General features: G+C 40.6%; 1 protein-coding gene across 4 annotated transcripts in view; it reads right to left on the bottom strand.

Annotated features, from left to right (window-relative positions):
• LOC309861359 (uncharacterized protein C5orf34) overlaps nucleotides 1–16634 on the bottom strand; it is a 34444-nt gene extending 17810 nt beyond the window's left edge. For 2 of the 4 annotated variants that reach the window (XM_082724169.1, XM_082724171.1), the window contains exons 1-6: nucleotides 16237–16634; nucleotides 11303–11536; nucleotides 11052–11141; nucleotides 7376–8028; nucleotides 5600–5698; nucleotides 3900–4023 (exon numbers count right to left, since the gene is read on the bottom strand). In XM_082724169.1, coding sequence (XP_082580295.1) covers nucleotides 3900–4023; nucleotides 5600–5698; nucleotides 7376–8028; nucleotides 11052–11141; nucleotides 11303–11497 — 1161 coding nt within the window. In that variant the 5' untranslated portion in view covers nucleotides 11498–11536; nucleotides 16237–16634. The remainder of the gene's footprint in view (nucleotides 1–3899; nucleotides 4024–5599; nucleotides 5699–7375; nucleotides 8029–11051; nucleotides 11142–11302; nucleotides 11537–16236) is intronic. The other 2 variants (XM_082724170.1, XM_082724172.1) reach the window with 2 other exon arrangements.
• Between the last annotated feature and the right edge of the window lie 955 nt (nucleotides 16635–17589).

Raw genomic sequence — 17589 nt, 5'->3', positions numbered from 1 at the left:
TCTAGTGTGGGCTAGTTAGCAAATGAACATTAATCAGTTAGAAAATGTCACATAGTATTAATTGCTGGGAAGAAAAAAAAAAGAGGAGGGAACCATGACAGTGTCATAGGTAGTTTCTCTAATTTGGATAGTCAAAAGTGCTTGCTTCGGCAGCACATATACTAAAATTGGAACGATACAGAGAAGATTAGCATGGCCCCTGCGCAAGGATGACACGCAAATTCGTGGATAGTCAAAAAAAGCCTCCTTGAGGAGGTGACACGTAAATAGCAATTTTACCAACAAGAAACCAGCCATGCAAGGAGTTAAGCAAGTATGTTCCCTCAGCTATATACTCCTCCAACCTCTATTCTTCTTCTGTGTAACTCCTTCTTTAAAATTATAGGTCTAGGGATACCTTCCTGGTACAGAGTAGAGCATCTAACTCTTGCTCCAACTCTTGACTTGGGGTTGTGAGTCTGAGTGCCATATTGGGTGTGGAGATTACTTCAAAAATAAAATAAAATAAAATGTAATTATAGATCCTAGCTCAGCCATATCTTCCTCCAGAAGATTTTTCCCGCATTCTGGGTCAGGTGCCCCTCCTAATGTGGTTCCAGAGCACCAAGTTCTTATCTCTACAGAAGTAATTATATCTTTCCTATTTAAAAATTTAAGTATACAAGTAGCAATATATCACTAATATTTTGGGGGGGGGACGCGCAAAAAAAATTACAAGATTTAAGTCCCTCCCTACTCTCCCTTCCCCACAAAATCCCACGCTCCTCCCCAAAGTAACCAGTTCATTTTTTTTCTTAAAAATTTATCTATTTATTTGAAAGAGAAAGAGAGAGCCATGAGTGGAAGAGGCAGAAAGAGAGGGAGAGAGAGAATCTCAAGCAGACGCCCTGCTGAGCACAGAGCCTGATGCCAGCTCATTCTCACAACCCTGAGGTCATGACCTGAGCCAAAAATCAAGAGTCAGATGCTTCATCAACTGAGCCACCCAGGTGTCCCTTCAGTTTGGTTTTTATCTGCCCAGATCTTCCCCTGTGCATTTACATGTGTACAGTCATATATTTGGGTTTGGGGTTTTTGTTCTTTACAAAAGATATCACTGTACATGTTCTTCTGCAACTTTCCTTTTTCACAGTGCCTTGGAGATTTTCAATCTCTCTCTCTCTCTCTGCAACTACATCTTCCTCATTCCTTTAAACTGCTGCACAGCGTCCCCATAATCTGACCACACAGCTCATTTCACCATTTCTCTACTGATGCATTTCGACTGCCTCCAGTTTTTTGTTACTACAGGCAATGCTACAATCCACATCCCTGGCCGTATTTCTACGGTATACGTGCTAATATTCTGCTAGGATAGATACTAAGAGGCAGGATTTCTAGCCAATTTAACTTGATATTATCACATTGTCTTTCCTAAAGGAAAGAATCAATTTATACTGAATCAATTTATACTCCAACCAGTACTATGAAAGCACCCTTTTCACCACACCCTTGCCCACAGTAGACACTATCAACCTTTCAACAATTCCATGAGTGAAAAATACGTTATTTTAATTTGCATTTCTTTGATGCAAGCAGTAAACCTTAATGTTTCCACATACTAGGAGTTATTTATATTGTCTTTTCTATGGCTTAACCATTCTTACTGTTCACTCATTTTTCTATGAGAAGTTTTTTGGTTTTGGTCTTTTTATTCTGATTTGTAATGCAGAATATTTTCTTCTAGGCCTTTGCCTTTCTTTTTGGCTTTATCTCATTTAACAGAAGTTAAATATTTAAAATTTAACATAAGTTTAAAAAATAAATAAATAAATAAATAAAATTTAACATAAGTTGAAAACTTCACAGTTGCCAAGCTTTTATTTTATGCCTTCCAGTGTTTTGTGTTGTACTTCAGAAGACCTCCCCTCTCCCAAGATTATAAGCCCCGTTCTTCCATATTTTTTCCTGACCATGAGAAAGTTTGCTTTCTTACATTTAGCCCTTTAATCCATCTGGAATTTATTTTTGAGTATGGGTTAAAGTAAGGAGCCAACAATTATCCCGAAAAGACAGGATTTCTAAATCTCTTCACTCCAGTGGACAGAGGTGAAGTGAAGTGTTGCTCACAGAGGTCTGAGAGTGAAGCCCGCCCAAAGCGGTCCACCACAAAAGCACAATTCATCTGGACCTTCTGTTTTATCCCCAAAGCTCATATTTCTCCTCCCTGATATATTTGCTTCAGTATAAAAATTATCATCCCAGAGGCACCTGGGTGGCTCAGTTGGTTAAACGTCTACCTTCAGCTCAGGTTGTGGTCTCAGGGTCCTGGATTCAAGCACTGTGTCAGGCTCCTTGCTTGGCAGGGAGTCTGTTTCTCCCTCTCCCTCTCCCCCTTCCCCCAACTCGTGCTTTCCTGCTCTCAATAAATAAAATCTTAAAAAAAAAAAAAAAGATCATCCCTCTCCTTTATGTCTTTGAGTAAAACTGAAGCTCCAGGAAGATGTACTGTATTTATCTTGTACATTTTCAAACTCCCAGCACATAGCAGTCAGCAGTAGAGATACACATACCTACTCTACTTGCCTGTTTACTTGATTGTCTCATGCGCTACACACACACACACACACACACACTCTCTCTCTCTCTCTCTACTGGTCACACTTTCATTTCATTTCATTTACTCATTTGCCTATCTGACTACTCGGTTATGAACCCTTCAGGGTAGGAGCTCTTCATTGTACCCAGTGCTTGACAGAGTGTCTGCCTAGGAGTATTCAAATAACATGTACTGAATAAATGAATACTTTCCTACAAATAGACCCAGTGGGAAATCTGTTCCTATATATAGGTTATATATATAAAAATATTAATGAATGGAAAGATAGTTGGGATTTACTTAAAATATAAATAGGGAGTGGAGGGGACAGTGGGAAGTATAGATGGAAAAACTGACAAATTTATCACTCCAATTTCCCCTCTGTAATATGGAAAGAAAACATATTCATTATGCTCTGTCCTGCAAAGCAAAGCCAGGTGATCCTATGGTGATCCTTACATAGCGGTGGATGTCACATGTCAGATTGGGACAAGCAAATTTAGACAATTAACAATATAGCCATATGATTACATTTTGGTCTGATAGATTAAATATATCATGTTATGTTTCACTGTTTTCAAAACAGAGGACAATCTTGTTTTTTTTCTTTTTTTAAAGAGAGTGGCGAGGGACTGAGGGAGAGGCAATCCCAAGCAGACTCCACGCTCAGCATGGGGTTCTATCCCACAACCCTGAGATCACAACACAAGCCAAAACCAAGAGTTGGAGGCCCAACCAACTGGGCTGGTCAGGTGCCCCTTGTTCAACTTTCTAGTTGTATATAAAGACTTAGAAGCTGAGAGGTATTTTAAATATGCAAACAGCTACCTGGTAGGAAAAAAAAGAATGTGCTTTTAATGTGCATATTTTAATTAAAAAAAGATTACTGATTCAAAGTGTTGCTGCTGGTTTTAGTGTTTCCTTATGGATAAATTCTATGACATGAGATGTTTAAATTTAACTTCTGATTTAAACATAAATTGGGGCACCCACATGGCTCGGTCAGTAGAATGTGTGACTCTTGATCTCAAGGTTGTAAGCTCGAGCCCTACCTTGGGTGTGGAGCTTACTTAAGAAGAAAGTCTTTAAAAAAATTAACACAAATTACTTAGGCAAATGACTGGCAGAACAGAGGATAAGAATGCAGTAAAAATAAGGTGGTTAGTAATCATTGTGATAATGCTGGCAAAAGATTGTATGAATTCTCCAGAATGTGTAGGCAAGCAATGTTATGTAAAGGTCAGATTTCCTACATATATTCAAAATTATTTAGAAACAGCTATATACAAATTCTTAAGCTGAGACCTAATTGTCAGCTTACCTCTTCTGATCCTTCTTGAATGGAATAATACGTAAAATACTTCCCAAAATAAGCTCCCTCTGACTTGAAAACAGATCCATCTCCAGGATAAATCTCTATTGAGTTCACATTTTTATGGTTTAGTCTAAGGAAGAAAAATAATCATTAAATTTTTTCCCAATTGGGACTAAAACATAAATGAGAACAAACAAACAAACAAACAAAGTAGTATGGGATTTTGCCTATCCAACAAAAGGGATAACTTCATACTCTGCACCCAACCAGCTAAATTAACTTTTTTGCAAACGATAAATAGAACACATAGAACTGGTTAATGTACCTATTTCAACAACTGAGCCTAGTTTTTGGAAGTCAGGCATCTTATCATCCTGGTATCCCCACTGCCAATCACTGTAGCCAGCATATATTGATCACCACCAAAGAAATGCCCACTGCAAAGAAGTTAAATATGACAACTTCAGAACCTAAAAATAGGATTATTTTTCAGTAATGAAACTAGCAGACTCAGTACCTGATGAATGACATTAGCCAAGTGTGAAAGGCGCCACCTCTAAGAGAAGGTGACTGATCACATCTGAGGCAGCCAACTACACTCAAGGTATTGGGTATATAATGTGTAGAAACTTCAGCCAAGTCCATTTAAAAAAAAAATATGAAGAATATGTTGTCAGATGAATGGATAAAGAAGATGTGGTATATATACACAATGGAATACTATGCAGCCATCAAAAGAAATGAAATCTTGCCATTTGCGATGATGTGGATGGAACTAGAGGGTATCATGCTTAGCAAAATAAGTCAATCGGAGAAAGACAACTATCATATAATCTCCCTGATATGAGGAAGTGGAGATGCAACATGGGGGGGTAAGTGGGTAGGAGAAGAATGAATGAAACAAGATGGGACTGGGAGGGAGACAAACCATAAAGTGACTCTTAATCTCACGAAACAAACTGAGGGTTGCTGGGAGGAGGGGGTTTGGGAGACGGGGGTGGGGTTATGACATTGGGGAGGGTATATGCTATGGTGAGTGCTGCGAAGTGTATAAACCTGGCGATTCACGGACCTGTACCCCTGGGGATGAAAATACATTATATGTTTATAAAAAATTTTAAAAAAATTTTTAAAAATCTATTAAAAAAGACAAAAGAATATGTTGTCAGGAGGGAGTGGGCTTTCATCTAAAAAAGAAGAGCCCAAAGAACAAAATTGTGCAGGGCTCTTCTAGCATTATTTATGGTAGTAAAATCCTGAATCTAGCCAATATTAGCATTCTAGTCACCAGAGAGGTATACTTTGTGGTGCGGTAGGAATAATTCAGTGGAATAAAGCAGACACAGAGGAGCCTCTAATCTTCTCTAATTCCACGCTTAATAGGCAATATTTTGATGTGACTAATTCAGACAACTAGATCCCCTAATGCTGGGAAGTGGTATCCTAATTAACGTGAGTATTTCATTCACCAGCAAAACTAATCCTCTCTGGCTCTGAAGTTGTCACAAAAATCCTGTGAATATGGTTAATGTGAATCAGTCACAGGACCCCTATGTGCACTCATAAAACGACGTTTTGAGACCTATAAAATTTAGGACCAAACAGAAGAATGATGGCCCTGGCCCAAGTGTCCTTTTGTGGGAATCTGTCTGCCTCCCTCCCCTCTGACATCGCTAAAGAGCTCCCATCCAACACAGGTGCCTTACCGGTAAGTTACACCTTTGTACCAAACCACTTTCACCAGCTCGGGATAGGAATATTCTTCATCCAACTGTCTTTGTGAAAGTGAGTCACAAAAATTCCACCTGTGAAGGACAAAATACAAGCTTGCAATTCTGGTCACTCAACATAATTACCTTTAGAAGTCAACAAAATAGTGCTACTGTAACAAGATGTATTTCTTGTTTAACTTGTTAGGTCAAAGAAAAGTAAAAATTAATATAAAAGCGTAGGAAGGAAATTGAAAACTTTTCTTACTTTTCCATGTATTGTCTTCAGAATTTTTAACAATCTCCCTATTCAATCTTAGTACAATTTTATAAATTAACAGTTTCACTAACCTCTAAAATTTAGGATTCGAACAACATATATTTACTGCATTATCTATGTCATTCACACTAGGGATATAATACCCAAAAAAGTAGACACAGTCACTGCCCTCAGTGAAGATGCCTATCAAGTAGGGATGTTAAACAGTAGACACAGAACACAAAGAAAGGAGAGTTACTGGATGCGATGGGATTGCAGAAGAACCTAATCCTGTCTGGGGACTTTAAGACAACCACCCGAAGGATAAAAGGCTTCCGCTGAGACCTGCAAATGTGCACAAGTCAGCGAGCTGAGAAAGAGAAAGCAGTGTTCCTGGCTGAAAAAAGAGCAGGTGCAGCGGTGAAACAAAGCTTGGACAGGCATTCTAGAAATTCTAAAAAGTCCAGTTGAGCAAGAGTAGAAAGAGCAAGGGAAATGATGAGGATTACAGATGTAGGGAGGGATCAGAAAATGGAAGGCCTGTTTAGACGGGTTTAAAGAAAATGGATTTTAATCTGAGGTTAGTGGCAAGTTATTGAAAACTGTTCATTCAGAAGCCTAAATCTCTTTCAGTGTGTACTTAAAATACTAGATTCCAGTTTTAACTAGATAATCATGATAAGCCTGAAGAATCACTCCCGTTTTGCTTTAAATAACAAATATATCCTAAGAGACAATCTGGATCAAAGCCCAATTCTGCACACGCTAGCTATGTCACTCTGCTAGGGTGACTTAACCTTCCTGTGTCTCAAGTTCCTCTATAAATTGGGGTGATAACAGTACTTACCTCATGCAATTCCTATGCTAGCCCAACAGGTGCAGTGCCAGGGTGCCTGGCACGTAGGCACCTCGTGTCAGCTATTACCATCCCTACTGCACTCCTTAGAGAGGATATTGACCTCTTAGTTGATGGAACATTCACTGCTTTTTTCAAAAATGTTCAATGAATTGATTTATAGTTAGCTCACCAAAGACAGGCGTGGGCTCTGAGACTAGGCATGAAAGAATGAACCCAGGATCACAAACCGTCAGCTCCGGGCTCCAGCCCCCCATGTGATGGGCTCCACAGAGCAGCAGCTGATGTTCCTCTGTGCTCACCACCAGAGCCCTGTGCCATCACCACACTTTCATCATCTTTTCAGTGACGGTGACCTTCATAGAGTCTAAGCTCCCAGAGAAGCAGGGACTGTGTCTTGGTCATCTCCAGTCTGTGCGTCACAGAGGATGCAGTGTACAGTCAGCCTTGCACAAACTCAACGCATGGGCAGACAGTAAGGGACTTACAAAACGCATGGGCTAGGGAAATGATTTACTATCGATTATGAGCAAAGTTTTGGACCCCTGAATGAACTTCCCTTATGAATGGCAGCAGATGACTGAGGAAGAAAAATTATCTTTAGTTAAGGACAGGCTCTGACAAGAGCTTGATGACAAAAGAGCCATTCTCCCATTACCTGTGCAGGTGGGGGACAGGACAGCTGAGAAGCAGGGCCCTGGGAAGAACAGAAACCTCTTTTCCTCTTTCCTCTGAAATCTCAGAAGTGAATGTTCTACTCTGGGTGGTGTCTGCCTCACTTCTCGACATACTGCTGATTTTATTATGAAAATGAAGTGCTAAAGACAAAGGATATTTCCATTCCTCTGGACAGGAGGCCACAGGCCAGCGCTGCTTCACCCACGTGTACACACACGTGTGTCGGGTACCAGGCGGAGGTGGCTCCTCCTTCCTCACTTCAGCTCCGTCTGCACAGCTCTCCTTCTCTAAAGTTTCCTTGGATTTCGTGAGCGGACAATAAAGTTCATTCTCTTTATTCTTCAGTTGCTGTCTTGGTACAGACCTTCCATAGGTACAGATTTTGCCTGCTTTTTCAACTAGCTTGTCCTTTCTGGCTTGATTCTTCTTTTCTGACAATACTATAGACGAATCTGGCTTCTGGCTTACTTTACACAAAAAATGTACTGTAAATTCATGCTGCAATCTGGGCAGGCAAAGGTATGCATGTCCATCCAACGATGCTATCTTTACGCTGCCGCTCTGTGTAAGTATCATGCCATCATCGGTGTCAGGCCTGGGCCACCTCACTTCTGAGAAGTCAACGAAGATAAGCTGAGTGGAGGAGAGAAAGAGAGATGGGGAGTATTTTGTCAACAGTCCAATGTTTCCATACATTTGATGCTTACGTATTGGGCAAGAAATCTCTTGAAGTTGGGTTTGTGTTTTACTACCTAGAGAGAATGAAAAATGGAGAGCCACGTGTCGGTCTATATGCATTTTTCCACAGAATATTTGATATTGTTAAGATTATCTTGCTTAGAGAGATGTAAAATAAACACACACATACATATAAAAAATGAAAGAGAGGAAAAAGAAGAAAATGATCCTGACTATATTTAGTGTTAGACATATTTTTGTTTGAAATGTATGATGATCAATAAACCTTGCTTTGCTGCTCACCAAAAAAATAAAAATAAAAAAAGGATCAGAGATAGATTTTCAGCCCTTCCCAAAAGTCTACCCTGAAAAAGAATATTAATGAGGGAAGACTAGCACTACAATGTACAAACAACACAATGTACTACATTAAAAGCAATCACAACTTAAATGGTGTAGAACTAGTATAAAAATCATTGACAGAGCAACTCAGATAATAAGGAAACAGAATCAAGCATAACTTAAGATGTTACATGTAACAACATAAACTTTTCAAAACAAGGGGGGAAGGGGAGAATGACTTAATGAATTGTACTGGAATTACTGAATAGCATGTGGGAAAAGTTATCTCAAAGGGCTATCAAATAGACTAAGATAACGTGTATAAAGTACCTATCCTAAGTAGCACCTGTCATACCATACCTTAAAATAAATTCTGGGTAGTTTAAAGAGCAATGTTTTTTTAAAAATTGACTTACTAGGGGCGCCTGGGTGGCTCAGTCAGTTGAGCATTGGGTTCTTGGGTTTGGCTCAGGTCACCATCTCATGTGTCATGAGATCGAGCCCTGTGTGGGGCTGTGCACTCAGTACGGAGTCTGCTTGGGGGTTCTCACCTTCTCCCCCTCCCCCATTTGCATGCACCCTCTCTTCCTCTCAAATAAATAAATAAATCTAAAAACAAAAAAACCCTGAATTACTCAAAGGTAAACTGATCCTGACCAATAGCAAACAGACTTGTAATTGGTGCCAGTGCCTACAGCATCTCTTCATATAAGATAAAAACAGTAGGTGTCATGTAACAGTCTTTTAATCAATTAATCTTGGCAACAGTTAAACATTTCAGCTTCCATTTATATAAAACCTTAAATTCACAAAAACTAGTATCAAGAAAGCCTCTTAAACTTATATGCTATTTATGTGTACAGATGTTCGTACAGTGTTCACTGATGGCAAAGCTGGGTTGTAAGGATGGTCAGTTCAGAAAGTTCACCCTTCAGGGGGCCTGGGTAGCTCAGTGGGTTGAGCCTCTGCCCGGGTCATGGTCTCAGGGTTCTAGGATCGAGCCCCGCATTGGGCTCTCTGCTCAGCAGGGAGCCTGCTTCCCCCTCTCCCTCTGCCTGCCTCTCTGCCTAATTGTCATCTCTCTCTCTCTCTGTCAAATAAATAAACAATAAAAAATAAATCTTTAAAAAAATAAATAAATGAAAGTTCTCTCTTTGGGGAGCCTGGGTGGCTCAGCTGATTAAGTGTCTGAATTCAGCTTAGGTGATAGTCCAAGGGTCCTGGGATGGAGCCCCACATTGAGCCCCACATCAGGCTTCCTGCTCGGCAGGGAGTCAGTCAGTTTCTCCCTTTCCCTCTGCCTCTCCCCTCACTCATGCTCTGTCTCTCTCTCTCTCTCTCATATAAATGAATGAATCTTAAAAAAAAATTCTCTAGGGGCGCCTGGGTGGCTCAGTGGGTTAAGCCTCTGCCTTTGGCTCAGGTCATGATCCCAGGGTCCTGGGATCCAGCCCCGCATCGGGCTCTCTGCTCAGCAGGGAGCCTGCTTCCGCCTCTCTCTCTGCCTGCATCTCCGCCTACTTATGATCTCTGTCTGTCAAATAAATAAATAAAATCTTTAAAAAAAAATTCTCTCTTCTAGAATTAGATTATCTAATAATCCTACTACAGCAAACTATACAGTTTCAATGAAAAAAAGTTACTCAAAAGTTAGTAGTACTAACTTATAGGCTAAGTTACATCTTACAGTTTTTCTCGACTCTTTTGCCATCACGACAACAGTGGAAAGTGATTAAAAGACAGTCTTCAGAGTCAGATACACTGGATTCAAATCCTGACTGCCTTTTAGAAAATGTCCATGAACAAGATTAGGTAAACTCTCTGAGATTTAATTCTCTCACCTGTAAAAAGGGGCTGAATATACCTGTTCTGACTGGCTGGACATCCATTTCGATGATAGGAACCCGTGCCATACTGATTGGTCTTATTAAATATTTTATTTTATTTATTTATTTTTTATTTTTTATTTTTTTTTTAAGATTTTTATTTATTTATTTGACAGACAGAGATCACAAGCAGGCAGAGACGCAGGCAGAGAGAGAGAGGAGGAAGCAGGCTCCCTGCTGAGCAGAGAGCCCGATGTGGGACTCGATCCCAGGACCCTGAGATCATGACCTGAGCCGAAGGCAGCGGCTTAACCCACTGGGCCACCCAGGCGCCCAAATATTTTAAATATCATTCCTAGTTCTTGGAACATAGTAAATCCTCAATAAATGATAGCTATAGTATTATTCATAAAAGTTCAAAATAGAATACAAGCAAAAAAAATAAAATGTGTATACCTATAAATTATACATCTCTACTGCACATGAACTGCACATAAACTATTAAAAATGGCCACATAATTTCTTACTTTTGAATACCTCTGAGAATCAAAAAGTCATCAATAAAAAAAGTTCTGAGTAGAATCTTTGGCTACAAAGAAAAAGGCAGGAAGATGAACTATGTACCTTCAGAGTCTCAATCAGTATTTAACATACCAGAACATCCTAGTCTAGTGAAAAATATAAGCCTACACATTTTATAGCAAGGTGTGTATTCCCAAGTCTCATGAAGAAAAAGATTAAATATGAAACTACCTGTTTCTATTTGCTTGCCCTCAAATATTACTTATTAAAAAAGCTTTAAAAAATTACCTTTTTTCTTTCAGAAGGTATGATGCTTTCAGATAAAAAAGGGCAAACAGCAAAAGAATTTCGAAAATCTAGGGCTCGCTGTAGTTGCTCCTACAAAAAGAAATACAAAACGTAATCTTCAAAAATGTAAAATAACTTGAACATCAATTTAGAGTGACTGTAATCTGGAATACTAACTACTTTCCATATTCCGACCACCTCAACAATATTCTGATATCAGAAAGAGCCGTTTTTGTATCATCTTTACTCACTCGATAAGTGCTAATAACAAAGTGTGTCCTTTGCCGAATTCTTTCTGGTTGTTCTAAAGGATGTGCTGAAATAGGAGGTGGCTTTTCAAATAAAAATTCGGAGCCACACGGAGAAAGCTGCAGTCTGGAACCATCAACATATTGCACTTGCACTGAATCATCTTCATAAAGTACCATCCGCACTTCAGCTGCCATTACTAGGACTCGGGATAAAACGTCCTTACAAGGTGAAGACTGAAAGAAATAGGAAATAGGGTAGCACAAATAGTTCTTTTAAGGTACAAAAGTTCTATCATAAAAAATTGGATGCATTTTCCAAGAACATAAGCAAAATGTATTTCCCTTGCGTTTATTTTTGTTGGGGGAAAGGTGATTATTGGGGCACCCAGGTGGCTCAGTTGGTTAGGCATCTGACTCTTGGTTTTGGCTTGGGTCCTGTGTGACATCGAGCCCCACATTGGGCTCTGCACTCAGCCCAGGGTCAGCTTGAAATTCTTGCCCCCCTCCATTTCCTCCTCTCCCTCTGCTCCTACCCCCCAACTCCCTTTCTCTCTAAAATAAAATTTTAAGAAGTGATTATTTTACTACATACTTCTAAATGATCTGAAATTAACAACCTGAACAGAATGCCTTGATTAACCCCTAGGGCTTTATTCCAATGTGGGAAGATAAACTAGAGGGAGAAAAAAGCCCACCAAGTTATAACTACCTTTATAATTTTAATAGCTTTAGTTCTCCTGAGGTTTAACTTTTGTAAATTTTATGCTCAGTAAGTCATTTCATATAGCAAGCAAATTCCCTCTTTGCAAATATTTATTTGCAAATATAGCAAATCCTTTGTAATATATGCAAAAGGCAGGCCAAAAGTAACTATTACGCCTAAGAAAAAAGAACACTGAAAAAGTGTTCCTGGATTTTTGTTCCTAGTCTGAAATTAAAGAAGTAGTTCCATGTCACTACTGAGCAAGCTAATTAACCTTCTAGTGTCTTAGACTTACTTTTATTTCAGTGAATTCAATTTTCTCTTCCCTGTCTCTAAAATGACTGTCATCACCTGTGTTTTCCATATAGGTTTGACCGAAAGGGAATTAGAGGTTGGATTCCATTCACACTCCCCCATTTACTAGCTAAAGCTTCAGGCTGTTTGTTTGTTTCCTTATTTGTAAAATGGGGCACAGAAACAAGATTATTGCAAGGATCAAACCAGACAACACATATCTCAGTACCAGAATTCCAATGTTTCTTTATAGGAGCCCAATCTTTTTTTAAAAAGATTTTATTCATTTGTCTGTTTGTCAGAGAGAGAGAGAGAGCACAAGCAGGGGGAGTGGCAGGCAAGGGAGAAGCAGGCTCCCTGCCAAACAAGGAGCCCAATGAGGACCCGACCCCAGCATGCAGGGATCATGACCTGAGTCAATGGCAGATTCTTTTTTTTAAAAAAGATTTTATTTATTTATTTATTTGACAGAGAGAAATCACAAGTAGACGGAGAGGCAGGCAGAGAGAGAGAGAGAGAGAGAGGGAAGCAGGCTCCCTGCTGAGCAGAGAGCCCGATGCGGGACTCGATCCCAGGACCCTGAGATCATGACCTGAGCCGAAGGCAGCGGCTTAACCCACTGAGCCACCCAGGCGCAACTCAATGGCAGATTCTTAACTGACTGAACCACCCAGGCATCCCATGAGCCACCCAGGCATCCTGCAGCTCAGTAAATCTTATGATTCCTTTCTAACACCATCGCCACCTTCTCTGACACTTATCCATCTCCCTTTAGAACACCATCCTTTTTTGTTTTAAAATATATTCATTTATCAGAGAGAGAAAGAGAGAGAGAGAGGAAAAGAGGGAGGGTGGGGAGAGCAGAGGGAGAAAATATTTAAGCAGACTCCTCACTGCTCGTGGAGCCCAACGCCGGGCTCCATCTCAGGACCCTGAGATCATGACCTGACCTGAAACCAAGAGTTGGAAGCTCTACCACCTGAGCCACCCAGGTGCCCTTAGGACATCATCCTTTTAAAGACTTTCCTTTCTAAACACTAACTTATCTTCTTCTAGGACATTATCTCCTATTACTCAGGTGATCAACTTTCACCTGACAGAAAAAAGTAACTTCCCCCAGTATGCTCTTTTTGCCTACCAAAAAACTTGGATATGATATCCACTCATTGTCTACTTTCTCTCCCATTTGTCTTCAGTCCATTGTAATCCAGCTTTCCTCCACCTTTCTACTGAAATTTTTCATTATGGTCACCAAAATCTTCCTACATCCAGTAACTTCAGTTTTCATCCTACTAAATTGATGACTCTGTGACAATGTTTTCTACCTTCCCCTGCACCAAATTCTCTTTTCCTTTGCCTTTTAATTGTCTTAAAAAAGGAGGGAGTGCCATGGTTTCTCCCACTACATCTACCTCTGCCTTTAGTTTAATTTTTTTAAATTTTAAGTAGACTCCACCCAAACTGGGGCTTGAACTCATGATCCTGAGATTAGGAGTCACGGTCTACCAACTAAGCCAGCCAGGGACCCCTACCTCTGTTTTTAGTGTAATCATTTCCTTTCACCATTCTCTTAAATCAAGGATTTAGGACCTTAGTCTCATTTCGTCTCTTCTTACTATAACCACTCATGTTGCTTTTATGCCCACTCTTGCTTTTTTAAAAAAATCTTACCCCCTTTCAATGTATGTAATCAGGTGCATATGATTATAATCTTTTGTAAAATATGTTGGAATAGAAGTACACATTAAAGCATATGGTTTCTCCGGAGGACATTCACACAATTTTATTAATTTCCCCTCTCTAGAAAACTTCCAAATCCACCTGACTTCTCCTGAACTTCAAGCTGCCTGCTAGACCTCTCTTCATGTCCTTGTGCCAGAGATAAACCAAACTTAATCAATATGACTAAAATGGAACATCATCACTCCCACCAAAGCAGACTTCTATAGCGTTTCCTAATTTCACTTTCACTATTAAGTCCCTCAAGTCCAGTCTACATACAGTAGCCAGAGGGATCTTTCAAAATTAAAATGAGATCTAGCACATCCTGGCTCACAATCTACCACTTTGCACTTAAAAAAAATTATAACAGCCACACAATCTGGCTTCATCTTCCTCTCCAAATGTTATCTCCAACTGTTATAAAACTGAACTTTTTAATGTTTTCAAAACAAGCTGTTTCCTATCTCAGAACCTTTGCAATGTTCTTACTGCCTAATTCGCCCTTTCCCTGGCTTATCACATGGCTGGATCTTTGTCTTTTAAGCTTAAATATCACTTCCTCAAAGGCCTGACTTGTTCATCTCAATTAAAGTTGTTTCCAACCATCTCCCAATCACTTTTTTTCTTTTAAAGATTTTATTTATTTGTCAGAGAGAAAGAGAAGGAGAGACTGCACAAGCAGTGGGAACAGCAGGCAGAGGGAAAAGCAGGTTGCCCGCAGAGCAGGGAGTGGGATGCAGGACTCAAAAACCCTGGGATCATGACCAGAGCCAAAGGCAGAAGCTTAATAGACTGAGCCACCCAGGCGCCCCTCCCAGTCCCATTTTAATTCATTTCATCTGTTTTATTCATACCATCTATCACTATCAAAACTGATTCTAGGGACGCCTGGGTGGCTCAGTTGGTTAAGCAGCTGCCTTCGGCTCAGGTCATGATCCCAGCGCCCTGGGATCGAGTCCCATATCGGGCTCCTTGCTCGGCAGGGAGCCTGCTTCTCCCTCTGCCTCTGCCTGCCTCTCTGTCTGCCTGTGCTCACTTGCTCTCTCTCCCTCTATCTCTGACAAATAAATAAATAAAATCTTTAAAAAAAAAAACTGATTCTATTAATTTCTCCGCTTTTTGTCTTTTTCCACTAGGATACAAACTCAAATCAGACCAGAGACCTCATCTGTCTTATTCACAGTAGTATCACTGGCATTTAAAACAACAGTTAGCTGAGGCGCCTGGGTGGCTCAGTGGGTTGGGCTGCTACCTTCAGCTCAGGTCATGATCCCAGCATCCTGGGATGGAGCCCCGCATCAGGCTCTCTGCTCAGCAGGAAGCCTGCTTCCCTCTCTCTCACTCTCTGCCTACTTGTGACCTCTCTCTGTCAAATAAATAAAGTTAAAAAAAAACAAAAACAGTTAGCAAATAATAAGGGTGCAATAAATATTTATTTAATGATGAAAGATTAAGTAAGTGAATTTCAAAATTCCTGCTCCTCCTGAATTTGCAATTTGAGTTAATGGCATCTCAATGTTAGCAATATTTAACTTTTCACTGTTTTTCTCCACATCCCTATAACATATCTTGCTGATTTGGCAGGTTTCTTTTATGAAACTGGCTCCTTTTCCATTTCAGTCCGTCAACCCTCCCCTCCATTTCTGCAGCTATCTTGCACCTTCTTCAGTTTTTTCCCTCTCCATTTCCAGTACTGCTGTTACAGATAACTTTCCACAATGCAGACCATACCAAGTTCACATCACTTGTTCAGGTGCTTGTTCTTTTCACAAACAATAAATATTCATAGCAATAAATGTATTTATACATAGTAATAAAAGCATACACACACATATACATATAAACTCAGATATCCACTTGCTATTTCAGGAAAAAAAAAAAAAACAGGCTGGAAAACTTGTGTTTTCTGATTGCCAACTGGGAAAAGGTCTCTACCTTTGGCCAAGTTTTTAATTTAAAAAAAAAAAAAAAAGGCTACTGAGATAGAATTGTTATTTTGAATAACAAGCAGACACAAGAAACAGCGGAAAATCTAAAGTTCCCGGCATATTATAAGAAAACATAATCCAGCTCCAACTCACAGCCTCATCTCTACCATCTTATCCCTGCTTGTTTTTCACCACCCGGTACATTACGTCTAAGTGTTTAACGATCAAAAAAAAAAAGCCACAAGTCTGCACTTGCTATCAACGGCAAGTTAGTGAAAAGGCCTCACCAAAACAACCAACGTCTTGGACTCACACGGCGGTTCTGAGATGAAAAGTCGTGGAAAGGAGGCCAGAGGCCCCTTTGCTTTGCCAAAATGCTTGAAGCCCGCCCACGACTGTTTCTCCAGGGTTGTTTCTTGAATTTGACAAATTACCAACAAGTGATGTTTCTCGATGAGAGAAAACAATCACGGCCGCAAGGGAATAAGGCCACAGAGAGAGTGTTTTGGTCGAGACGTCCGTCCTGTTTGGGTAGCGGGGGAGATGCGGCAGCGGCAACTATGAACCCGTAAAAAACAAAAAACAAAAAAACAAAACAAAACACAGGAAAGCAACAGCAGTTCAAATCTTCCCGCAACCCGGGGAAGCGGCCTCCCTCTCCGGAAAAAGACAGGAAGTCCCGCCCCGTCCGCGCCCTCCGCTCCGGCGGCCGGTCCCCGCGCGCTCCTAGCGAAAGGCGGGACCGGAAGTAGGGAGGCGGGCTTTCCCAGTCCTGAACGTGGTTGCTTCCCGCTTGGTTTTTACTTTCCGTATCGAGTTGGGACCGGTCCCACCAGGTTGTGATTCGTCCTGTAGCGCCGTTCGGCCAAATGCTAACTACATGAGTGGATTTTAGTGGAGTAATGCTTATAAAATAACCCAAACAAGCTGTAAAAAAAAACAGACAAACAGAAACTTGGCCAAAGATAGAGTCCTCTTCCTAATTTGGTACGAAGTCTGTACCTGCACTTCTTTTCTAAAATAGCAAGCAGCGTGTCTGCTAAATTTATTATCATCCGATGTTTATGGGGAACCTACTATGTGCTGGGCACCGAGGGTATAAAGCAGGAAATGCGATCTAGGGTCGAGGGGTGGGGGTTGGAGATTATATGGAATGAAAGGAGTAGACACTAATTTGATCACAGTAGTGGCTAACTGCTTCTAAACTAAAATACAGAGGTCTGTGAGACTGTGTAGTGCACAGACCTGAGGCTGAGGAAGTATTTACACTGAAACCCAAAGGGCAAGTAGGTGTTAGCCAAGTACAATGTGGGGAAAGTGTTTCAAGCAGTGGTAGCAGTCTGTGTTAAGACCCTAAGGCCCAAAGGAAAGATCTTGCCCCCTCAAAAGGCTAGTTTGATTTAAGAATGGTTAAAGAGGGCGCCTGGGTGGCTCAGTGGGTTAAGCCTCTGCCTTCAGCTCAGGTCATGATCCCGGGGTCCTGGGATCGAGCCCTGCATCGGGCTCTCTGCTCATCAGAGAGCCTGCTTCCCCCTCTCTCTCTGCCTGCCTACTTGTGATTTCTGTGTGTCAAATAAATAAATAAAATCTTTAAAAACTAAAAAAATTAAAAGAATGGTTAAAGAGGGGGTTTAGGAAAG

Source organism: Mustela nivalis, assembly GCF_964662115.1.
Source record: "Mustela nivalis genome assembly, chromosome: 3".
Lineage (NCBI taxonomy): Eukaryota > Metazoa > Chordata > Mammalia > Carnivora > Mustelidae > Mustela > Mustela nivalis.
Note: the sequence above shows the minus strand (reverse complement) of the source record. Positions and strands in the feature narration are given on the sequence as shown.